This window comes from Cololabis saira, chromosome 4 (assembly GCF_033807715.1).
Source record: "Cololabis saira isolate AMF1-May2022 chromosome 4, fColSai1.1, whole genome shotgun sequence".
Classification (NCBI taxonomy): Eukaryota; Metazoa; Chordata; class Actinopteri; order Beloniformes; family Belonidae; genus Cololabis; species Cololabis saira.
Genome location: NC_084590.1, coordinates 37294040 through 37319633, shown reverse-complemented (window position 1 = coordinate 37319633; position 25594 = coordinate 37294040). Strand labels below are relative to the sequence as shown.

The window sequence follows — 25594 nt, the reverse complement described above, 5'->3', positions numbered from 1 at the left end:
TGGTAAATGGATGAAAAGACTTGCTATTAGTAGGAATGGATTGTTTAACGAGTAGGGTGTTTAACTATAAAGGATAGGAAACTTGTAAAAGAAAGAAACACTTCCATTTGAACATCTTTATGGAAAAAAAAATATATATATATATATATATATATATATATATATATAATTGTGTGCGTGCGTGTGTACTTTCAGAAAATGTTGACAAACGACAAGAACATAGTTTATAGTTTCAACTTTTTTATTTGTCTTTTTTTTCAGTTCTTTTTACTTTTTTTGCTTTACGAAACAAATGTTTGCAGATGTCCTATTAAACAACAGCACCCTTTCTTCTTAAAACGGGGCTCCAGCAGCCCTTTCCCCAAGAAAAGAGACTCTTCTTGTCCAGTTACAACCTCTCCAGATTCTCAAAGTGACGTATTTCCTGTATTTGACATTCATTTAAGTGCATTCGTAGGCAACACGACTATTTTGATTAATGTGCAATAGCTGATTTTTGTGGTTATTGTGAAAAGTATATTTACATTGCAGCTATGACTCACATTAACTGTCTTTGTCATCACTTGAGCTCGCGTCAGAACTGGAGAGGGAGACAATCACAAGGTAAGGAGTCTCCTTTCAAGCACAGCCTTTTTGTTAAGAAGCAACCTTCCCCTACATCATCATCAGGATTAACTAGGCTCTTTTGCCAAACCTTTTTTCCTCCAGTAAGACAAAAAGGTTAATAGATAGAATGGTTTAAAATAAAGTTTAGTGATTGTGCTTTTAAAACCAAAGTAAAACAAAAACATCAATGACAACACAGAACATAACAACAGTGCATTACAAAAACAAAGAAAAAAAAAAAAAGACCCAAAGTGGCACTTTATTGGGCAGCTAAATTATATAGCAATTTACAACATGGATGGAAATGATAAAATAATTATATTTACTGGCATAATAAAATTATAATCTGCAAAACAAAACAAGGAAGACAATTTTGAGGTACCACAATGGGTAAAACAAGAAGACATCATGTAGACACGTATATTTACAGACAGTTCACCCCTCTCTGCTTGCAGGTGTTTGTTACAGTAACATCTTACTGCTCGGGCTCTCCAAAGTTCCTGTCAAGGCAAGCTGAGTCATGTCAATGTCTGGAGCAAGATGTCACTCCATATTGCATTGGAATTTAACATAAATATACCACTTTGTTTTTGAATGCATCGTTCTTTTGTCTTCACTCGTTCCACTTTTTTTTTCTTTTTAACCGGACATATAAAATGATAAGAAAAAAAACAACATTGGTCTGTTTTCCAGATGGAAAGAAACATTACTGATGTACAGTATGATGGCAGCCAACATAGAGAAATACTGAGATTTCTTTTTTTTTGTTCTTTTTTTTTTTTTAAATTGTAAGAGGTGGTGCTCCACTCTTGAAAAAATCTAAACAGTTCCTCGTTTTCTTCCCTTCTTCTTCAGCTTTCTGCCATCTGAGTGAAACAGCAAAACATTGTGGTTAGCATCCCCCGAGGCTTCTGCTGGATTAGTGCAAATAGATCAGCATTTTTTGCTCATACTGGCAACCGGAAAATATATGCAGAAAAGAGATTATTATGACACAACTACATATCTTTTTCTTCAGTTGGTGAAGCTCTTGATTGTATTCAATCTAAAGGGCTTACATGGCTATTTGTTTCTCTTGTCTGATCATTTCAGACATTTAAAGGTTTAAAATAGATAAGTATGTAAATGAGTGAATCATCTTAGTTCAGTAAAACAACAACGAACTGGTATTCCTGCTTTAGGCTCAATAAAGCCCACGTGAAAAAAAAAAGGTGTGGCGCGCCGGTTAATGCTTCTTTCACACAAAATGCAGCATTTTCCTGACACTTCAAAAGAAGAGCAGAAAATAATAATAATGCTGCTGCAGCACTTCAGACAACAGAAACGGCCTGGAAATCATTACGCTGGTGTAGACTCAGCCATCCAGGTCAGCGTATTTCTCAAAGGCTTGAATCGAGGCAATTTGACTTCCTTTTTCTGGATTTTTGAAGACACTTTATTTTCCATCCAGAAGGCTTCCTTAGTTCAAACTGTCTGGTTTCAAGCCATTAGCTGCGGGAGGTGAATAAAAATCACAGACGCTCCTGTGGGCGACTCCAACAGCTCATAAGCTAGAAACTCCTCACCTGTCAGTTTGAACGGAGGACGCTTCCTGGATGGAAGGTGAAACGTCTCCAAGAACTAATAAAAGCAAGTCCGGTTGCCTTTATTCAGGCAGAAAATCATTAGCTGTGAAAAGTAAAACGTTTAGCGCTGTCATTTATGTGATGCAGCTGTATAGGTAGCTCTAACACTTTCAACTGTTTCTTAAAAAGATCAGTTTTTCTTCCCCTGACAGTCTCATAATTCATCAAATAAACTCTGATGCTGCGGTGGACTGGTGACCCGGCCGAGGTGTGAGTCAGTTCATCAGAGGAATGACTATTCTGATTTATTTTCTCATCTTGCATTGATTTATTTAACATCAATGTACAACAGACTTCTCAGCAGATAAATTAGAACAATCCTATTCTGCTTTCATGGTTTCCATAGTAACACGGCACATAGCCTGGAGTTTGTCAAGCACAACTGGAAAGCTTCTGTGGAGCCGTGCTGTACAGTTCAGTGGGTTTGAATATTTGACATTTTCCTTCAGCTAAAAATTTACATCGAAGGTTTTTAATTCGACATTGATTTCTGGCCGGGAGGGTTGATTCAAGTTCAATTCAAGCTGCAGGACCAACCGCCTAGAGTGAGAGCTGCAAAGATCAGGTCCTCATTGTGTTCGGATTTAATGTGGTAAATAAAATCAGTCCGGCAGGTTTTACAGTAGATGTTTGTTTCCTCCAACACATTTTTTTTTCTGTTTTTTTTTTTCTTCTGACACATCTTGTTAAAATGAATGAGCTTGTCACTGAGATCTGCAAGGGATCCCCAACATGTTTGTTTTCATTTTAAACTTTGTACTTGATACTCGGGTACGTGTTTGTACTGTATGGATACCGATTAAAGGATTTCACGGCTGTCAGGATAAAGCCATGACTTGCTCGGAAAAGAAGCGATTTGTCTCAAACATTTCAAATCTTAGTGTAAGGTGTCAAGATTTAAAGGCTTACAGTCCAAGTCTACCCTTGCATCGTGGTGGGTGTTTAAATTCAGATCGGGGTGCAGGTTCATTTTTGACTTGGTTGAGTCTAAAGTCATCAAACGTGTTATTTGAGTCTAATTCACGAGACAAGAGTGCACATCTCTAAGCCACTGCAGTCAGATCTGCTGGCGGCTAGCCTGGGAAGCTGACATTAACTCGTACCTCTAGTTCGTCATCTTCTGGTTGGAAGGCTGCAGAGCTGTTAAGGCCCATGTCTGCAGGGTTCCTGCGGCCTCCTTCCCCTCTCCGCCGGCCCCCTGAACCCTTGGAGGACATGGAACTGGAGGAGCTTGGGTCGCGGGTGCTGTTGACTGTGGGGAACTGTGGTCGGCTGTAGGGCAGAATGTCCTCTGAGCCTAAAAGAAATCAAGGATTGAAGGGACTCAAAATGTTTCCTATCGCAACGAGCATCCCCGTCACATTATCAGAGCGTGGTCGTACCTGGGTGCTGACGTGGCTTGTTGGCACTGCTATTCTCATGTTTACTCCCTTTCACTGCCGGGGCAGTCTTTTGTCTCTCCTGGGCGTCTCTGCGTTCAGATGAGCTGGTTCTGGCATCTGAGGCCTCCTGGGGCCGATAGCCGCCCATTCCTCCTCCTCGCTTGTCTCGACCTTCCGCTGCCTTGGGAGAAATGACTCCCCGACCCTCTAAAGCTGTCTTGGAGGGATGTGTGGGAGACTTGAGCACTGCTGGGGGTGGAATGGGTGGTGGAGGGAGATCTAAGGCGTAAAAACAGAAAGTAAGAGCACATTAGTCGCATGCAACAGAAATTAGGTGCATTTTGGAAGTTGCGCAACACTAAACAATACATCTGTGCACTCTTGTAGCTTCCAACTAGGGATGGGCGGTATGGACTAAAAAATGTATCACGATTATTTCTGGCATTTATCCCGATAACAATAAAAATGACGATAAAAAAAAATACCAATTCAACTCCACCTTTTTAACTATGAATCTATCTCACTCTCAGATCCACCATGTTTGTCATCAACGGGAATTTATCTTTCTTTCTTTCTTTCTTTCTTTCTTTCTTTCTTTCTTTCTTTCTTTCTTTCTTTCTTTCTTTCTTTCTTTCTTTCTTTCTTTCTTTCTTTCTTTCTTTCCTTCCTTCCTTCCTTCCTTCCTTCCTTCCTTCCTTCCTTCCTTCCTTCCTTCTTTTTTCCCTTCCTCCTGCTCTTTCCTTCCTTCTTCCCTTCCTCTTTTCTCCCTTCCTTCCTTCCTTCCTTCCTTCCTTCCTTCCTTCCTTCCTTCCTTCCTTCCTTCCTTCCTTCCTTCCTTCCTTCTTTCCTCCTGCTCTCTCCTTCCTTCTTCCCTTCCTCTTTTCTCCCTTCCTTCCTTCCTTCCTTCCTTCCTTCCTTCCTTCCTTCCTTCCTTCCTTCCTTCCTTCCTTCCTTCCTTCCTCTTTTCTTCCTTCCTTCCTTCCTTCCTTCCTTCCTTCCTTCCTTCCTTCCTTCCTTCCTTCCTTCCTTCCTTCCTTCCTTCCTTCCTTCCTTCCTTCCTTCCTTCCTTCCTTCCTTCCTTCCTTCCTTCCTTCCTTCCTTCCATCCATAAATCAGCTTTACACAAAAACATCATCAACGGGAATTTATCGTTTTTACTGCGACATGACAAATTCTTATCGTGAGGAATTTTTTTGACGGTTTATCGTGAACGGTAAAATATCGCCCATTCCTACTTCCAACATGGGTGACTCAGTTCTCTCACACCTGCAAACACAGCTGCTGTGTGTGTACACATACACTGAACTCTGAGCGTGCTGACCAGAAACTCCTCCGAACGGAGTAAACACAACACATGACATGAGAGAAGCCAAAGCAGGCCAGAGCCTCAATATTTAAGGACGAAGCAAGGGAGGAGGAGGAGGAGGAGGAGGAGAGGAGGAGGAGTGTGACGGTCAGCAGCTGGCTCTCTGGCCTGCTTGACTTCCCCAGTCGATGAATCAATGCTACTTGTCCTTGAGCCATTATTCATATGAGACCAGCCACTGGGCTGCTGGCCTCTCACACATCACAAAGCCATCTAAACAAAACACGAGCAAAAAGCCTTGTCGTCCTTCGATCGATGGCTTTTCATCTTTTCATCAGCTTCCAAGCTGAAGGGTGGTTTTGTTGGCAGTCAAACCTATAAGCCACATAGGGTTTGAAATCTAATAAACATGGTGTGTCCGCTCTTTATCTTTGCCCTTAATCGCTTTCTAATAAACTTCAGAGATTGGGCAAAAGTTGACATTATGAGGAATCAAAGCCTTTACTTTCCTTTCTACACACACACACACACACACACGCGTACACACACGCGGGGCAGGTGATGTCTTTGCTGGGTGTCTATGGCAGAAGTGGGCAGCTTCCCTAGACTTTTCTGATTCTCCTCCACACACTCCTCCTGAATACAAAAGGGGGACGGTCAATATCATACATTTTTTTTTTTAATATCTGCCTTGCCTCCTGAGTTCTGCCTCCGTCAGAGTCGGATCAATGCCACAGTCTGTGAGCTATGGCTCATTCCGAGGGAGGAGCAGCGTGCCTGTTAGATTTACGAGTAAATATTGGCGAGGACAGAGCCCAGGTCTGAAAAAGTGTCTCTGAGCTTGCCAAGGAGGATGAATCTGAGGGCCCGGTGGTTAATTAGGCAGACGAGGCTGGGACAGATCAGAAGAGACAGGAAAGGGTTACGCTCAGCGGAGGGAGTAGACAAAGGCATTAGAGTCAAACACAATATGAATCATTGGGGGAATATAACTTGGTTATTTCCACATCCACTGTGCAAACGAGCAATATGACTAGGTCAAAGAGGGGTAAGCAGTGGAGACGTGGGGCCGTTGGCGTGCCGAGGTAGCCGCGTTGTCTCCCTCGCTGGTTCTTTTTTTGTTTTATTGCCTCCTTGACTGCGACTATTAATGTGCATGTCGAGTGATGTTTCTGAGCAGTCTCATTTTCAAGTAATTGGAAAAGTACAAGAGCACGAAACAAATTAAAGAGAGAGATATCGCAACATTGCGACATATCCGTCTAAGTGACGCCGGCCGCGTGTCTCTTTGTTTCTAAATATGATTAAATCACCTTTTCTCACCTATCACCTCGGCTGCTGTATTCCAGACCACAGACAGAGTCTGAGGGGTGGGTGGCTGGGGGGCAGGGGAGGCAATAACCTCCAAATGAAAAACAATCCATTCAGATCAAATGCAATCAGCAGGAGGACTGATAGACAGAAGTGAGGAGCTGTCAGTCTGCTCCCTCCCCACTCAAACAAAGACTGAGGAGAGCACGAGACAGGAATGAGATGGAGAGATCAGCGCAAAGGGAGGGGCAGAAGACGAGGAGGAATCCAGGATATAAGCACGAGGGGAGGAGGTGGGGTGGGTGGGGTAGGGGGGGGGGGATGGATATTCTGCAGTGATATAGCTGGTCTGGCTCCCGGTGAGCTGGATATTAAATCTCCCTGTCAAGTGCTTCCAACACTCAAGGACACCTGACACTGAGAGGAGAGCCAGCCCTGGGACATCACACAGCACACACACCAGCGAGAGCAGCGTCCCCACACACGCTCACAGATACATCTTTAAAAAAATGATCTTCCCGCAAGATCAAAGCGGGAATGAAACAGGAAACAAGCGGCTTTCCACCGGCGCACTTCAGTGTTTAAATTAAGCCGTAAAAAGTGAGTTGCTCTTTTATCTAACAAGGTTAACGCTTTCCCTTCCACGTGCAGCTGCTCTGGTATTTGGCCCGTTTGGTTTATGTTTGGGCCCTGTTGACTAAAACATGGCTCCTCAGAGCACCTGCATCGGTTGCACTGAAGATCAGAGCGGAAGGAGACTCGTCACGTTGTCGGAGTGAGCAGGAGTGATCTTATGTACACAAGAGCATAAACACCAAGGAGAAAAAAGGTTTTAAACTCAGAGGTTTCCACTGTCACAGCAGCCTATATCTGCTTGCTGAAATGTGACAAGGTGGGGGGGTAACAGGGGGGGGGGGCTGTTGACTAGGGTTGCCACCCGTCCCGTACGGAATTGCCCTTTATTTGAGAAAAAAATGTTGCGTCCCGTATTGAACTAATACGGGACACGATTTTTACCGTATTTTCATTAACTTTTACACCATATTCTAGTTGAATTATTGAAATAAATTAACTTTTACACCATATTCTAGTTGAATTATTGAAATAAATTAACCTTTACACCATATTCTATTTGAATTATTGAAATAAATTAACTTTTACACCATATTCTAGTTGAATTATTGAAATAAATTAACTTTTACACCATATTCTAGTTGAATTATTGAAATAAGTTAACTTTTACACCATATTCTAGTTGAATTATTGAAATAAAATAACTTTTACACCATATTCTAGTTGAATTATTGAAATAAATTAACTTTTACACCATATTCTAGTTGAATTATTGAAATAAATTAACTTTTACACCTATATTATACATCTGGGCTGATGTGGACATACGTAGCATAGGAGGCTATTTCAGTTGCTAGTATGGTTGTCTGTCTCTACAGTCATGCAAGTTCAATGCTATTAAAGCACTTTAAACTTTAAATCAAAGCATTTTGTTTTTTCATATAAAATAAACACATTTTTATTCAGTTTAGAAGTTTTGGGGCTTTTTTTTTGGCTCCTGCGCTGCTGAAATCAGGGTGTCCCTTATTTCTATTTCTGAAAGGTGGCAACCCTACTGTTGACTCAAACCGGCCATCAGTGCACTTTTGAAATGCAGCTTGTCAGCGTGTTTCCTTTCCTTTTAAACTAAAAGCCCCTTTCTGAGTCACATCACCACTTTTTGTACCCTAAATTTTTATCTGTGGATTTTAAGGGAGACACTTTGACAAATTGTACAACATTTTCTTTACATTTTGGCGATGGTAGTGAGCAAAGGGATGATCTCTGGATGAGAAAATAGTGGCACAGCAAATAGACTTTTATGAGGGTTGGGTTGTAGCTGTGACAGTAGTTCCCCGTCGGGATTCAGCCCTGCCGGATAAGAGCTAAATAAATCTTCAGTTTGTAATTGCTACAGTTGCTGTGATAACTTTAATTTTGCTTACTTTGTGGTTATTTTGGATAGGAATCCATGTTTAAAATGAACTGAGGTGATAATGGAGTTTACCTTCGCTGAAGGCTTCACGTCGCTGGTTTCCCGGGTGAGCTGCTGCAGGGTGCTGTTTTAGCTTTTTCGGAGGCCTCCTGTGTATAGCTGCCATACTCATATTACTGTCTGTAGACACCGGGCTGCTTGGACGGTGACCCGACTGGTTTATTTGGTATTTTCGTGCTGAATAAGAGACGAAATAACAATCGTTTTATCAATTTATCCAAATCCTTGCAGCAGCATCTTCTTGGCAGTGTCTTACCTGAAGCTCCTCCCACTTCCTGGCCCTGTGAGTTGGGGTATTTTGCCACTCTGAGGCCTGAATACTCTGCAGCGGCGGCGACGGCTTGGGCAAAGTCGGCATCTGTGAAGAAGGATCCATCCGATGAGCTGACTGCGCTGGACCTCCCTGAAGAAACATTGTCCTCCTCGGAGGCCGAGCCCCATCCGTTGATCATGGAGCCAGTAACTGAGCTCTCCAAGTCCCCCATGCTGGAGGCAGGCGTCTGTTCAAGCCCTCGTAGCAGCAGCCTTCGTGCATGCATCTGGGGGTGGTGAGGGTGTGTGTGGGGATGGGTGTGGTGGTAGTGCATCTTGGCCACTTCTGCATCTGTGTCATCACCGTCCTCCTCCTCCTCTAGTATATCCTCCTCCTCCATACCGTCAGTGTCCAAGGCTAGTGGGCTGCTGATGTACCCATATGTGTGTGAGGGGGAGATGGGTCTTGGAGGGGGTGGGGGGCTCATAGGATGGCGTCTGCAGGAATTTAGAAACAATTTGTACAAGTTACCTATAAAATATGGATTGTTTTTGATAAGACACAGAACCTCCAGACACAGAGACAGTTTCTTCCCGCAAGCGGTTGCTCTGATGAACTCTCACAAATAACAAAGTCTCAGAGTAACCAAACACACTGCACCTCTCACTTTTTTTATTTATTTTGTACAATTTTAAATTTTTTATCTTGTATTTTTGCATAATTCTTGTCTGTAGGAATTGTAAATAGGTCATATTTTTTCTTATTCTCACTACCTCAAACTGCTGCACCTTAAAATGTTTATAATTTTGTACATAGAAATTCCACATTTGTCTATTGTCTATTTGTCTATTGTTCATTTGTTTATTGTTACCTTTACCATAGAGAACGAAACTACCGGAGTCAAATTCAAATTCAAATTCCTTGTTGGACAATGTTCAAACCTGGCCAATAAAGATGATTCTGATTCTGATTCTGATTATGATGAAGAAAAAAAAAAATCAGATGTACCTCCGTTCATGGCTGTTTGATGGATCCTGCAGCATCGGCTGCATCTCCTCCTGGGGTGAAGGGGTAAGTGTAGCTGTGGACTGGTGACTGTAGGATACTGCAGCAGGGGAAGAGGCTGCCCCGCGGACAGGAGGAGTGGGCCCCCTCTCCATCTCCTCTTCCTCCTCCAGCTCATCAGGCTGCAGGTACATGTGAGAGGGAGGCATGGAGCACTGCATGTCTGGATCACAGCTGGTGGCAGATAAAAACAAGCCTCGTTAGCTACATTACATTACAAAAAAATCATCCATGTTTTGCAGGTGGAAAAGCGCACACTCAATATTTATGACATCCTCCTATCAAGGCTTGACAAGAGCTAAGTTCTAATAGATGGAAAGCCCTTGGGGCAAATTCTTGGGATGAATGCAAGAAATGGGAGAAAAAAGGCCCGGGTATATAAAGTATGCATGCTGGTCAGACTCTCTGTGTGTACCTGTCTTCCATCGATAGAGAGTACTCCTCTGTGCTTCGACTTGGGGGTGGGTTTGCCGGAGGAGGGGGCAGAAGGTCAGCCCAATTCATTGTGCTTTGTTTGGGTAATTTGGGGGTGCGTGTTCCTTTCTTATGACCCTGACTACCTGCTCAAAAAAGAGAGAAAAAAAGAGGAGAAAGGAAACTGTTACATGATACCTTCAGGTGCATATACTTGAATTCTGTAAATGAAAAACACATAAATTATTAATGCTGAAGAAACCGCAAGGTGATGAGAGAAATTGACAGCAGATATAATTGCTATTAACAAGGCTGGCTGAGAGGGAAATTATTTTACATTCGTGTACGCAGGAGCTATTGCAACTCCACTTGTTCAGTATGTACATACCTCTACAGTTAATAAATGGTGGGAAATGCTGTATAACAGCCGTTTCCCTGCAGGGGTATGAGCAAGAAAAAGTAAGAAAAAAAAACTGGAGAGAAAGGTCCAATTAATGCCCTGCTATTAAAATTGAGAACCAATGAGCTGTGATGTGCAGCGAGCACTAAAGGCCTCTCCTTAATGGCTTGAATTTCAAATGCAATATCAGAATGGATACATGGCATTAAGGTGGCAGTGTAGCATGCCGGCTGTGATGTGTAATCGTTTGTCCTTGTCCACAGACAGACATGGAGGCCCTGATGAAATTAAGCCGATCCACACTGGTTTTTAAGTATAGACATTTAACTGAATAATGCAAAATAAGCAAGGGCAAAACAAATAAAATAGATTTAAAAAAGAGTACACACATTAAAAAGTTTGATAATTAAAAAAAAGAAAATACTTTCATCTAATTTGCCTCCAACTGCTTGGGCGAAAGTGCACCCCAGAAAACAAACGGGGCTGGCATTGTGCAGCTTCCTCCACTTGGAAGTGTTGTTACCGCTGTATCTTCTTTTGGTTTTTTTAATATGCAATTTGTGCATATAAACATATTTTATTGCTGCCTCAACTATGACTCATTGCCTTCAAGGTGAACAAGGATTTCAAAGTTTAGTGTGCGTGTTGCTATGTTGTTCATACTAATAATTAGCTGGGAAAATACTCTGGCACTAGGAATGGGCGATATTTTACCGTTCACGATAAACCGTCAAAAAAATTCCTCACGATAAGAATTTCTCATCTCACGGTAAAAACGATAAATTCCCGTTGATGACGTTTTTGTGTAAAACTGATTCATAGTTCTGCATTAAATCAACACACAACGTACGGGAAGGAAGGAAGGAAGGAAGGAAGGAAGGAAGGAAGGAAGGAAGGAAGGAAGGAAGGAAGGAAGGAAGGAAGGAAGGAAGGAAGGAAGGAAGGAAGGAAGGAAGGAAGGAAGGAAGGAAGGAAGGAAGGAAGGAAGGAAGGAAGGGGAGAGCAGGAGGAAAGAAGGAAGGAAGGGAAAAAAGAAGGAAGAAAGGAAGGAAGGAAGGAAGGAAGGAAGGAAGGAAGGAAGGAAGGAAGGAAGGAAGGAAGGAAGGAAGGAGAGAGCAGGAGGAAAGAAGGAAGGAAGGGAAAAAAGAAGGAAGAAAGGAAGGAAGGAAGGGAGAAAACAAGGAAAGGAGGAAGGAAGGGAGAAAAGAGGAAGGGAAGAAGGAAGGAAGGAAATGAGCCAGAAAGAAAGAAAGAAAGAAAGATAGATAGATAGATAGATAGATAGATAGATAGATAGATAGATAGATAGATAGATAGATAGATAGATAGATAGATAGATAGATAGATAGATAGATAGATAGATAGATAGATAGATAGATAGATAGATAAATTCCCATTGCTGACGTTTTTGTGTAACAATCATGGCGGATCTGAGAGCGAGATAGATTTATAGTTAAAAAGATGCAGTTGAATTTGTATTTTCTGTATCGTCATTTTTATCGTTATCGGGATAAATGCCAGAAATTATCGTGATACATTTTTTAGTCCATACCGCCCATCCCTATCTGGCACCAAAGAAAGAGCAACTTTTAAGAACGTGCTGTTGGATATGCTGATGTGTGTGACCTCTGCGACCGTGTCTGGGATCCCTCGACCACCTTACCAGAGGTGCTGCTGCTGCCTCGGTCAGAGCTGTTGTACGAGCCCCCGGTGTGGCTGTCGTGAGTCTGGTTGTAGGGGATGGTGGCCGGCATGGGACTGTCCCCTCCTCTGTAGCGGTCTGGTGGTGGGGAGAGGGCAGGGTTGCTGTTAGAACCACCCCAGTCCTCTCTTTACTCAGAGAGGTTTCAAGCTAAAACATCCAGTTTATCGTCATATAACTGAAGGACAAAATATCAACACCTCATTTTTCAAATGTGAAATTTTACTGAAAGTGGAATGTCATGACACTGAACCCAGCATTAAAGCATTTACACATGGAAGGAAGGCATGCGTGTGTTAATTGCTAGGTGAGTATGTTATAACATGCAACAGCCACAGAGAAATCTAGAAACTACCACGCCATATGCGGTTCATTTCAGGTACAACCAGGTAATTATAGCTTCACACAAAGACTTGTCTTTGTCTTCTTTTTTTTCTTTTAGAAAAGTGACACCGCAGATAACCGTCACACCTGCCATCATCACAATATGACATCCAAGATACCATGAGATGACAGTTACTCAAGCAGGGGCCGCATTTAGCAGGAATTTTTTCATGGAAGATGATGAAGGGTTACATGAATGTCAAACAGACAGAGCAGAGAGAAATGATGATGTCTACAGTATGTTGACTGAAAGGGACTGACACAGAGCCAAGGGGGTGAATGAGCATGAAACTCTTCTACAGGCATCCACAGCGAGGCTGAAAGAGCCAGGAGAGGAGAGAAGAGAAGGAAAATCAAGTGGAGGAAGATAACGGTTCGGAGTTGACCTCTGCAGCCACGGCTGCCGGGTCTCGGGTTCCACACACTCACCCTTGTTTAGCTTGTTTTGCTCCATGATGTTGTACTGCAGCTGGGAGCTCAGTTCTTGTTTCTGCTGCTGCACCGAGGTGGGCTTCCAGCAGTGTTTCTCATTCACTTCCCCTCCACCCCCAAGTCCGCCGCCACTCCCTCCGGTCCCTCGCTCTGAGTTTATGTTGTTGCCCATGATGGAGGACTGGATGAGCTGGGTGGTGGCGTAAGGCGTGGGCTGGCCCCCCGGACCTACAAAGCGGCCGTCTTTAAGGTTCGGGCTGTTGAAGGTCTTCATCTCATTGATCTTGTTGGACAGGTCTACATCTCCATAAACTCCCGACTCGGGAACCATGAGGTTGGTCTGTTTGTTTTCCATCTGGTTGTTATAATTGGCGATACAGTCGGCTGGAGAACATGAGGAGGGGATTTGGTCAGTCTTTTTACTACTGCTGATCAGCTAAACAGCAGTAAAGCCAGTTAGAGGATTTTAAACAAAACATTTTTATTTCAAGCCTTTCTAACCATCACAGCGCCCCGGTGAGATACTTCTGCTCCTCTTTGAAGTCTCAGTTTTGTTTGCCAAATAAGGATCTATTTTTAGGAGAGTGATAAAGGTTGAGTTACACCTTCCCCACTTAGTCTCTTCTCAGTCTCACCAATGACTCAGTGTGGGTGTCATCTCAGTTCTTTTTCATCTGACGGCGGGAGCATCTTCGCTCATTGAGAGGGACGGAAAGACATGTCTGTATCAAAGACATGGAACGAGGCATGCAGTAAAAGCACAGCCTCGCTGACAGATCCAATTTTCCCTGGCTCATAAAATATTCAAATCCTCCGGCAGATCTGAGAGCCAGCCTTGCGGTAAATACCGAAGACGGCCATAGGTGCACGCCGCTCGTGCCACGCGTGCTCACATTTCAGCTGCGCGGGAACAACTCAACACTTCAAAGGGCGATGTGTGAAAGTGCCCCTATGGCTGAGATAAAGGGGACATTAACTCCTATTCCTTTGCTCTGTCACTTAAGTCAGTGATCCTCTTAATGTTCACCAAGTTTAGTTCTGGCACACACACAAAGCATGCATCTGGCAAGCTCCTTAGTGGCATACAGCAAGGTGTCATGCAAGCAGTAAGGGCTGCCTTTAACCTGTTATTCCCTGTGAAACATCTCACACCGTGTTCAACCTCAGAGGGGTGATTAGCACAAAGAAAAACTAAACTTGACTATAAAAGTCTGCAAAATGAATTATTAATCCTCACTGGCAGAGGTTTGAAGTCAGGAGAAACTATTGAGTGGCCGGATGGATATTAGCTCCAACAGCTGGACAGGAATTATGAGCTGCTATTAAAGGCATAGCCAAAGAGCATAATTTACAACATAAAGCATTTCATTGAAGTTCAAGTCTCCAAGAGCGGGGTTGCTCCCCTTTCATCCAAGCTAGCATTTTGGCGACACGTTTTAGGCAGGTCACTATGTTTCGAATAGTTTATATGAAACAGCAGAAAAGGAGAAAAGAATCGAAGGACAAATTAGCCTCTGAATGAAGTGAATAGACTGAAAGCACCCACCTCACCCACCCTTCTCTCTTTGCTTCATTCACACCCTGCACATACATCCCAGTCCATCTCAGCATTTTACCATTTAGCTCTTTTCTCCCGTCTTCTGTCTGCCCCTTTCAGGTGCACCCCTTCTCCCTCCATCATTCTCTCTTTCCCTGCTTCTGGCCACCGTCTGCAGTCCGGCTTTGACCTCTTCGCCCGCTGCACATTTCTTAAACAACTGAGCACTTAGGGGAAATTACATTACCGGCTATAACAACTGTATGGAAATCAGCAGAGCAATTTGATTAGCAACAGAGTACAGCTATAAGCCCTGCTCAGCGTGCTCCTGTTATTTCCTGCCTAAAACAGCTCTACTTTAACCTCAGATAAATCAAGCACACAAGCACACAGCCTCTCTTAATCCTAATATTTCTCCAGGTTTTCCTGCCGAGTCCTACAGGAGGGAGAGACACACATATCAACTCCCCAGGGAGCTAACCTAGATATCAGATTTTACTTCCTTTTTCACCCCCCCCCCCCCCACCATCTCCCACATTTCTTATCTCAAGTTATTTTGTCAGGAGCGGCAACACTGCCTTTGAGAGGAGTGTTTATTTTGGTTGCCGCCTCCATGTGAAAAGGATGCCATGACATGCACATACCTGGGCGGCTGTACGTTGCCAAGTTGCTGTCGCTGTTTCCGTTGCCTGCAGTGCAGCAGTTGATGCTGCAGTCGTTGTGGTTGGAGCAGGAGTTGGGCCACGTGTCGGCGAGCCAGGGCTGAGTGGCAGATTCTCCGATGTTTAGCAAACCGGGCCTGTAAAAGATGAGACCAAGATGTTTGACAATAGTAAAAGACTAAGCCAACACCACAATCACATTTCTGTGAATAAACTGAAACACCCGCAGCAACATAGTGTTTTGAAAGAGAAGATTATGTGGAGTTATTTATCCAGCTGAGAAGAGGAAAACTGAAAATCCGGCTTTAGTACTGTTTCCCTTTTGGCCAAACACAAACCAAGGGAACACATTAGGGGGAAAAAAAAAGAAGAAGAAGGAAAAAAGAGCCCAGCTAAATAGATTGTGTGTGCTTGACTTGCTCAGAGCCTTTGACACTTTCTCTGAGCCCGCCGCGTGAGCATTAGCGATCCGCCTGGATTAGACAGCCAGATAAAATTCAGTCCCAATGTTGTGAAATGCACATCCTGAGCATTCAGGGAGGCACAAGCGCCGCCTGAGCAGACTCCACGGTGTCACACACCATCTCTTTCATCGGAAATTTATTTAGCTGCACAAAAGAAGGCAAGCACGTGCATCACAACAGAAGCTCATGCACACCACTTTTGCACTTTAGTCTGATAATTCATCTATTTCTTCTGATTTAATCAAATATAATTAAAAAAAGATCACTTGTTTATAAAGACTGTACCACACAACCTGACCTTAGGCCAAATACGGAGTGTAAAACAGGCAGCAGGATAAATTCCCGTAGCTATTGCTGATGAAGTGAATAAATCTGACGTACAAAGAGAGGCCAGTAATCTCCAGCAAGGCCATATATTGTTTTGGTATTCAAATCTGCACCGAATGACTCCCAGTCTGCATATCCCAGCACTGAATTACCATTAAATTACATTTCCCTCATTCCCTCCTAAATGACTCATTTCTTGGATTCATTTTGGGTAATGAACGCATTTGTCTTTTACAGCCAAATACAATCTCACAGCGGCTCCTCAATCACGCTGGCAGTTGTATGTTGATATTTAACATCCATTGTTTTTGTGCCGAGCTAACACAGCCTAGGCTCAATTCAATCACACAACCGGGTAATATAATGAATATGGATTTACTGTTGATGGCTTCAAGCTAGCTATTCATTAGCACACGAACAACACTCAAACACACTTACAGTGCAGCTTCAACTACGTCCTGTACGCCAAAGCACAAAGCCGGGAATAACTAAATGCATATTCTCTTTTTTTCCCATGGTTTGCATATTCCATTTACAAACTATATGACAACACACTAAAGGCCATCCAGTGGATATAGAAATGAGTTATGGCAAGCATAATACTTCATATTCTCACTGTTTATGGACAAAGCACCACACCACAGCATAAAGGGGAGTGCTGCTGTGGGCATGCATGCGTCTCCATTAGTGTTTTATGGTGATGCGATGGCACAGCCTTGTGGTTGGATGTGGCGCTCCACCATATGGGATAAGGATGGGCTCCTGGCAGACATGGGTCTTTGTTCCTGTAGCTGTTATTACATAGTTAATGCACCTCCTTACTCCTCCTCTGCCCTGTGCTACTTTTTCAAAAGGCACAGCTCTCCCCCTAGTGTTTGCCAGAGAAAAGTGCACATGCCCAACCCTTTTCATCAGATTGGGATGTGGTTTTTTTCATAATGTTTCAGTTTTGCAAACCGTGCTCAAGATTTTAAATACTGTCATGCAAGAGGAGCTTAAAAATACATAAACTCTTACCTTCCAGCACTGCTGACGCCTTCCCCACCTCTCTGATAAGCAACTGAAAAGAAAAACAAAAACAAAAAAACGATCACGTCATCACATCAGCATTTCACAAGGGCCATATCTGATCAAAAGCACATTTGATTGTATAATGTTGGTTTCGTGGGCCAACCAACATGGAAGGTGGAGGTGTGGTATGAGTTTAGGTGAATGAGTGAATGAATACATGTGCATCATTTCAGCTGAGTCACAGACACAAAGCAGCACATGCAGGAGCTGGAGGATTCATAAGTGGCTTATGAAGAACAAAGATGCAGAGCTCTTTGGTTTTCTGGCTCGGCTTCTGTGTGCTTGAAGCTGCAAGTTGGACTCTTTCAAGAAGCTTTAAGCTTCTGGTGTGTGAAAGGGAGATAAACTTCCAACTTTAATTACAATCTCTACCCTGAGAGAGGGGTAGGTGGGAGAGGAGCGGGCTACGTCTTAGCTGTGTTGTTTTCTAGTTTATTTTTCTCAAACCGGAGGTGTATTTTGGCCTCAGCATTTCTGCATCCGGAGGAGAAATCACAGTCTGGTTCGAGATAAAAATCATAATAATGCACTATTAAAGTCCTGTTTTCACGAGGTAACGCGGTGGGAAATTTCTTCCTATGGTGACAAACATAACCAAAGGAGTAAGGCATTTCATCTGGAAGATATCCAGCTGATAATGAAACAAGCCTGAGACTTTAAGCTTTTTCTACCTGATTGCTCTCCTGGAGGCAGACAGAGACAGCTACGCTACTGTAGTCCCTGATATAAACTCTGCACAGACAAGATCAGCTCCTGTAGCCACAAAAACACTCTTTCACTCCCTCTTTCTCTTTCCAGCTCTCACTGTTACTCCCTCTCATCTCCACAGCCATGACACCTCCGCTGGAAAAATATTTTTAGGAGGATGAAAGTCCATGAGTGAAAGGAAAAGGGGGACAAGACTGCAGATGCTGGTGTGTCAATCTCATCTAATCCCATCTGATGGTGACAGCAGCCCTTTGTTCAAGTAACTAGCAGTTTTAATAATCTCTGGTCGTTGTTCTTTAAGTTTAAGTTTAAGTTCTTTAAGTCACTGGCTTCACTGCAAATCGATGAGTCGGTTTAGGCTTAGATGCTTACTAACATGTCATGTTTGTGTGTCACAAACCTGGCAAAGTGGCCGGTGCTGAGATACCAAAGAAAAAGGTGAGAAAAAAAAAAGTGCTTACCTGTTGGGGTGAAAGTGAAAGATGGCACTGTTGGGAAAAAAAAGACAGAGAAAGAGATTTGGAGCATTAAACTGTGACATGCTGTTCAGCTAACAGATAGTACATCCAGTACAGTCAGTACAGAGATGCTCAAACTTGTATTCACACACTAGCTCGCAGCCCCCTCATCTGATCCCCTGGGGGGATAAAATAATGTTTGGCCAGCTGCTGGTTCTGTTGCCGGCCCAGACTGTCGGAGGCCTCGTGTTTGGGTCACACATATGGGAGACATGCTTGTACGCTCCAGTGTTTGACACGCACATCACCTTCACAGTTTAATGACTTCCACTTGGATGTGTAAGGCACTATTTTGGTAAAATACTGAATAACCGTCAGCAGATGTAGATTCTGTATATTGTTTAATAGTATGTTTTGTTTTCCATTTCACACTTTAAAGGAGGGAAGAGGGCTACAATAAGCACTGCTGATGACGCTACACTGCATCCAGCACACCGCCTTTAAAATGCTCCGTAGAATCGTTCTGTAAGAGAAACGCAAAAGAATTTCACTTCTGTGCAGGACCTGCACCATCAACCTAAACTGCACCGTTTTATCAGGTTTGAATCTCTCCTCTCGATGTTCTTAGCTTTTTTGATGATTGCCTTTGAAGAGGAGACATCAGAGCCTGACAGGAACGTAAATGTGACTAAGATGCATTAACCAACTCCTCAATCCATCCTGTTTGTTTCTAGTCTGGATGGACCCGTATCAGAGCCATAACTGGATTTAGACACTGTTTAATAAGTTTTAAGCTTTAAGAGGATTTTTTCAGGAACATTTGATAATTGTTATTATTATTAATCTATGCGTGAATCATTTGGACTCTGTTTACAGGGTACGGTGCTTTTGTCTCGACAATCACACGCCAATAAGCGTATCATAATGTGTAATTTGTTACAGACAAAACCAGCACCCACTGTAGCAAATGCACGAGCCCCAATTCAAACTATTTCACCCCAAGTGCAGCTTGTTGATTCATGTGGTTGCAATTATACTCTTTGAAAACATTCTCGATTACCAGTTCCACCAAAGACCCTGGCCTTTGTGGTCTGGGTGCTCTGAAGGCGGGGGATGACGAGGGGGAGGAGGAGCGCTTGCTTACTGTTCCCCTGAAGGGCTCTTTCTTTCTTATCTGAGTAAACATCAACATATAGAATCACAGAAGGACAAAGGGTAACCTCATTCTACATGCCATTTTCCCCTCAGGGCATTACTGCATTCTCTGATCTGAGGCATAGGCAAAAAAACACAATAGCGCTAAACATCACAGAACACAAAAGCATTTGTAAAAGGTGCGTGGACCTTCAGGAAGCCTTTACCGAGGTCTCTCTCACCTGATATTGTCTGTGAACCCTGGCTGATAGCAGATTCAAGGCTCGGCCTGTGTTTTCTGTGTGGCAGCCACGGATTAGCAGCCAAACCAGTCTATTGTTTGTGCACCGAGGTTGAAAGGTGGATCTCCTCTAACCCTGGCAGTCAGCGGTAAACCTGAGCCCGGGAGCAGGTAGCGCTCCCAGCAGCAGCTGCACAGCCCAAGGCCACACATTAAGCCAGCTCCCACGTAAAAAATGACTCAGAAAGAAGGGATAATAGCTGTCTTTACACCCCTGCCACTGTGGGCAGATGCTGGGCATGTCATGAACTCTGTCACTCTAACTTAAATCAGGTCAAGAGTCCACTAGGTCACGGCGTGTTTCCTCGCTGAAATTCCACATGCAGCCAAACACACACGGGTGTCTTAGATTTTCAAAACATTGAGATAAACCGTGTCGATTCATAAGATTGCTAAATGCTCGACTCCTCCGTATCTCAAGGCCTTTCTCCTAAAGAACAGGAGTTCTTCTCGTGTGTGAAAATGTCAATGTGTCCTTGATAAAGCAAGATTACGGCGAGAGACTTCGTTTCCCAGCGCAGTCAGAGGGATCGGCTAAAAGGGAGTAGCTGGAATTAAAATGTGCTTTCTGAAAACACTCTTCACACCCTTGCACAACGAGCTAGCTAGACAGAATTATGACAAATAAATAAAAGAAAGCACGGAAAGGAGCACAGAAATGTCTCAGCGGGAGCTCATACGGAGTCATAAAGGATTTTGTCGGAGAGTTTATGAGTTGGATGTTACGTTGAGCGCTCTGCAACAGAATGAAGCAACGGGGAGGACGGGGAGGATGCGAGGCACGCAGGGAACAGTTGATACAAAAAGAAACAGATGACAGGTGCATTACCACCTGTATGTATTGAAATGCCTGTTCTAATTTGAAAAAATGAATCACTGTTTGCACCCTCACGGGTTTGAGAGTGAATGCTTGTTTCTGTGCTACTCGAGTGCCTACCTTTGCGTATACCTGCATAGCTGCTGGACAGGCCGTTCCTTTTCTTCCGGTGCCGATACAACCAGATACTGAAGACCATGAGGATGATCCAGCAAGCAGCGCCGATGCCGGCGATGAAGGCCGGCTGCTTTACTACGTCGGAGATCTGCTGGGACAGTGGGTTTTCTCCGTCCGGGGAGTCTGTCATTCGTCCAGACGAATCTACGGATGTGAAGCGTTTTCAGGAGAAATGAAGAGACGATTAAAGATTACTGAAAAAAAACAAAAAAACAAAACAAAATGAAGGTACTTCTGAACTGAAGGGAGTTATGATTGTGAAAACAGCAAGAAGACAAGGACGTGAATTTAAATCTCTGAGATTTAAACTGAGAGGCGCCCTGAAGCACAGAAATGTATTTTTAAATAAATGGAGCCTGCACGGTACATAAATAACGTTGCTTTCTCTGATGCTTAAAAAGATATCTCATCACAGCAGGTGAGCATGAAGCTTAGTTGTGAAAATTGAGTTGTTTGTCTATAATTCCAAAGCCTTTCATCACGAATCCCAGTCAACAACGGATTCAGACAAAAGCAGCCAAAAAGATCCTGTGCACCAAAATGGTTTGATGGGACTGATTTTAGAGGAAAAAAAAACACATTTACACAAAACAATAGTGGGATTCCTAATCGTGTAAATAAATCCCCAGAGCTCATCGTCAAATACCAAACACCACAATAATTAGTAAAGTGAGGCGCGACTGTCAAAGGCAGAGGTGTCAATGCCTTGAAGCTGTTTCTGGTGTGAGGTGTAACTGTGCAGAGGCTCTCTGTGCAGCCGCTAATAGCAACCTGCTCTCCGTCTGCTCTTCTCCCTCACGCCTGATACATGAAAGACTCGTCTGACGTGCCCCACCCTCTGCCATTCTGAAACGTCTTGACGCTCCTGTTACTTCGTCTTCATATCTGTTTTCTCCAACCTTTCATGTCGAAGCCATTCTTCTCCAGCGTCTCTCTGAGCTAGAGGCAAAAACACTTCTTCCGAAGACACCATCTTCCTGCCTGTACCCTTCAACATCTCTCCGTTTCACTCACTCACTCACTCAGTGTCTCCATTTGGCTGTCTTACTTCTCACGTATGTCTTCTCAATTTGTGACTCCCCCCTGGCCATAGGGAGGCGAGCAGCCCACGAGGGACAGCACAGGTATGGAGGCTGGGATGACGCATGCAAGCTGAGAGTGTGACAAATGCATTTGGGTGAAGTGCTGGTCCCCGAGGCACACAGTTCCGGTATGCTGTTGGAACATGTCAACAGCCACCACAGGAACCCTTCAAGTGAGATAAATTGCATCGGTCACAGTGAACGCTTCTTCATGCCTATCCCAGCCCACTCAATCGCACATTTAAAACCAGATGGAGCCGTTTCCTCCGCTGTCTCATCCTGCTTGTGTTTGTGTTTTCCATTTCATTCATTAGCAAGCCAGCTAAGAGGTTTTTGAACAACAAAAAACACATAGCGTATCTTAAAAAAACACGTGTCACTTTGCAGGGGAAGGGGAAGGACACCAGAGCTACATCACAACAGCTGGCCCACGCCGCGTTTTCTCTGCATTAACGACGCAGGCTTTATGAAAACGCTGCATCCTTGAAAACAGAGAATGGAGAAGGGCGCGGCAGTCGGCTCAAAAGCTACACCACACGCACATTTAATGTGCCTTCGCTAATCACACTGCCAGCTCCCGCAAAGTCGAACCAATCCAGACAACACAAATAAAACTGTAAAACCCACTGTCACTCAAATGCGTCATAGTCCTCTGTGGCGAGTTTGATGATGTCTGTGTACCAGCAATCACCCAAATTATAGTTTTGAAGCATCGCTGTTGATGATGAAAGGGAAAACAGGTAGAAGCTTGAACATGTCTGTTGCTACAAAGAAGGGAATTATATGAATTTATGTTTACTTGGCAGAGGGTCGCATTAATGAAAAGGTCTTTATTTGAGATTGATGGCTAAATGCTGTAATTATTTGTCAAGTGTCAGGGTCGTGGCTTTGACAGAAGACAAAGGCACTGAGGTAATGCGTTTATTAAGGAGAGGGGGACTGGGGAGACGGAACAAATGGTTGTCTCTACTAGGAATGGGTGATATTTTACCGTTCACGATAAACCGTCAAAAAAATTCCTCAAGATAAGAATTTGTCATCTCGCGGTAAAAACGATAAATTCCCGTTGATGACGTTTTTGTGTAAAGCTGATTTATGGAAGGAAGGAAGGAAGGAAGGAAGGTAGAAAAGAGGAAGGGAAGAAGGAAGGAGAGAGCAGGAGGAAAGAAGGAAGGAAGGGAAGGAAGGAAGGAAGGAAGGAAGGAAGGAAGGAAGGAAGGAAGGAAGGAAGGAAGGAAGGAAGGAAGGAAGGAAGGGAAGAAAGGAAGGAAGGAAGGAAGGAAGGAAGGAAGGAAGGAAGGGAGGAAGGAAGGAAGGAAGGAAGGAAGGAAGGAAGGAAGGAAGGAAGGTAGAAAAGAGGAAGGGAAGAAGGAAGGAGAGAGCAGGAGGAAAGAAGGAAGGAAGGGAAGGAAGGAAGGAAGGAAGGAAGGAAGGAAGGAAGGAAGGAAGGAAGGAAGGAAGGAAGGGAAGAAAGGAAGGAAGGAAGGAAGGAAGGAAGGAAGGAAGGAAGGAAGGAAGGGAGGAAGGAAGGAAGGAAGGAAGGAAGGAAGGAAGGAAGGAAGGAAGGTAGAAAAGAGGAAGGGAAGAAGGAAGGAGAGAGCAGGAGGAAAGAAGGAAGGAAGGGAAGGAAGGAAGGAAGGAAGGAAGGAAGGAAGGAAGGAAGGAAGGAAGGAAGGGAAGAAAGGAAGGAAGGAAGGAAGGAAGGAAGGAAGGAAGGGAGGAAGGAAGGAAGGAAGGAAGGAAGGAAGGAAGGAAGGAAGGAAGGAAGGAAGGAAGGAAGGAAGGAAGGAAGGAAGGAAGGAAGGAAGGAAGGAAGGGAGAAAACAATGAAAGGAGGAAGGAAGGGAGAAAAGAGGAAGGGAAGAAGGAAGGAAGGGAAAAAAGAAGGAAGGAAGGAATAAAGAAAGAAAGAAAGAAAGAAAGAAAGAAAGAAAGAAAGAAAGAAAGAAAGAAAGAAAAAGAAAACAGGATAAATTCCCATTGATACGTTTTTGTGTAACATGGTGGATCTGAGAGCGAGATAGATTTATATTTGAAAAGGTGGAGTTGAATTGGTATTTTTTTTATCCTCATTTTTATCGTTATCGGGCTAATTGCCAGAAATTATCGTGATACATTTTTTAGTCCATACCGCCCATCCCTAGTCTCTACTCACCAAGCTGGAAGAAGGTGATGTCGCTCTTGACTCCGGGCCCTGCTCCTGTGCTGGCTGCTACCTCCACGCTGTAGCGGATCCCGGGGGCCAGGCTGGGAATCAGCACGGATAGGGTCGAGCCATCAACTGTTCGGTTGATGTGGTACCTGCTCTCATTACCCAGGCACCAAACCTGCCACAACACACACAAACGTGGAGAGTAACCTTATGAGGCAACAGTCAGAGATATTCTGTTACATCTCTAAGGTAAGAAAACATACAACGGCACGGCTTTAGGTTTTACAAGCCGCCCTCGACACGGGGACAGGTTTAGCTGAGGGAGATGAAACGTGTCTTGGAGTCGCCTCAAACCATCGAATAACAAGATTGAGTTTTAATTTTGTTTCCAGGCGGATCAAAGGAAGGATTTGTCTGAGAATTTTGATGATTGTTTCAAGGACCTTTTTTATTCTGATGAAACTGTACACTGGAGTGAAAGGAAAAAAGACAAAAAAGAGATTTGGATTTTCAGTGTTGCAATCACCGCAACAAAACCCAGCCTCGACAGAAGTCGGGAGCTGTCACTCAGAAGGGGAGAAGAGGCCTCACTCAGGGCGAGGTCCCGAACATAAGTGTGCATTCAACCCAGCATGAGGCCTCCAACATCCAGATTGTGTGGCGTCCTGCTTTCACCCCCCTCAACCCCTCCTACCACTTATCTCCGTTAATAAGCTCACATACTTCGGTGTGAGTCGTGTGCTTCTGTATGTGTGATGAAACCACAAAGGCTTGGCATCTTTTTTTTTCTCTTTTACCTGTGTGTGAGTGTGTGTGTGTGTGTGTGTCTTAGGAATCGTGGTGAGGGGCGGTGCTGCTGGGAACCGGGCTTAGTAATAAGCCCTCAAACTGGACTTAAAAACCATGAAATTACTCTAAAGTATACAACCAGAAAACATCTACCTTGAAAATTAACAGCCCTAACTATTTCACAGGCCTCATCTCCCATTCCACCCATCACCAATTTCCCAACTCTCAGGAGGGCTTTGCAATTAAAACACAGAGTTTCCGCAGCATACTGTATGAGAGGACAGCGTTGACCAAAGGTAGGCGATTAAAAAGGGCTTACATTACAGTATTCAGTCCGTGGGCGGAGGAGCAGCTTTTGAGACGCATTTTAGAGGAAAAGATGCTCAGACTAAAGAAATTATGTTTTTTTTCCTTCACCTTCAACACAGTTTCATTTAAACACTGTCCTCCACCGAACGCTACATAATCATCTTTCTGTCTGTTATGAATCATTTGATATTCTCTCAACCCTCACCCTCATATGTAGCTGTATGTAAGTGTGGCTCTTTTAAAAGCTTTTTTTTTATATTAGTATCGGTAATCTGTAATGGACTAATGGGGAAATGTTTTTTCTGCCACATACAAGTGTTAAAAGAAACGATAGAAGCTGCTCCTGACTATTGTTCACCTTTGAGACTCCCGGCTGTGTGAATAAATGGTTTCCAACAGATGGCACTGTTTCATAACTGTTATCCCGAGCTCCTGACTCCCTCTCTTTCCCGTCTTCTGAACCCCTGCAGGCGCAGAGAAGAGGAGCGCTGGTGGGCGCACAAAGGTACACCTCACCCGGGAATTCACTACCTTTCCATGTCTGTGAAACGTCTCTCCCCCTTTGGTCTGTGCAGTCTGTAGCCATGTTCGTGTTTCTTTCCGTGTTTGTACAGAACAAGTGCTGCTTGTTTAAAACTGAAGTGACTGGAAGCTGCCAGTGTATGTATTTATTTATTGT

General features: G+C 43.8%; 1 protein-coding gene across 6 annotated transcripts in view; it reads right to left on the bottom strand.

The window, feature by feature from the left end:
• Nucleotides 1-231: 231 nt before the first annotated feature.
• Nucleotides 232-25594, bottom strand: part of robo1 (roundabout, axon guidance receptor, homolog 1 (Drosophila)) — a 229927-nt gene continuing 204564 nt past the window's right edge. For 4 of the 6 annotated variants that reach the window (XM_061719659.1, XM_061719657.1, XM_061719660.1 and 1 more), the window contains 14 exons: nucleotides 23821-23992; nucleotides 20527-20727; nucleotides 18158-18184; nucleotides 16935-16977; nucleotides 15109-15263; nucleotides 12925-13311; nucleotides 12073-12189; nucleotides 10011-10155; nucleotides 9539-9769; nucleotides 8534-9027; nucleotides 8290-8454; nucleotides 3614-3892; nucleotides 3335-3528; nucleotides 232-1472 (listed from right to left, as the gene is read on the bottom strand). In XM_061719659.1, the coding sequence (XP_061575643.1) occupies nucleotides 1458-1472; nucleotides 3335-3528; nucleotides 3614-3892; nucleotides 8290-8454; nucleotides 8534-9027; nucleotides 9539-9769; nucleotides 10011-10155; nucleotides 12073-12189; nucleotides 12925-13311; nucleotides 15109-15263; nucleotides 16935-16977; nucleotides 18158-18184; nucleotides 20527-20727; nucleotides 23821-23992 (2625 nt within the window). In that variant the 3' untranslated portion in view covers nucleotides 232-1457. The remainder of the gene's footprint in view (nucleotides 1473-3334; nucleotides 3529-3613; nucleotides 3893-8289; nucleotides 8455-8533; nucleotides 9028-9538; nucleotides 9770-10010; nucleotides 10156-12072; nucleotides 12190-12924; nucleotides 13312-15108; nucleotides 15264-16934; nucleotides 16978-18157; nucleotides 18185-20526; nucleotides 20728-23820; nucleotides 23993-25594) is intronic. The other 2 variants (XM_061719658.1, XM_061719662.1) reach the window with 2 other exon arrangements.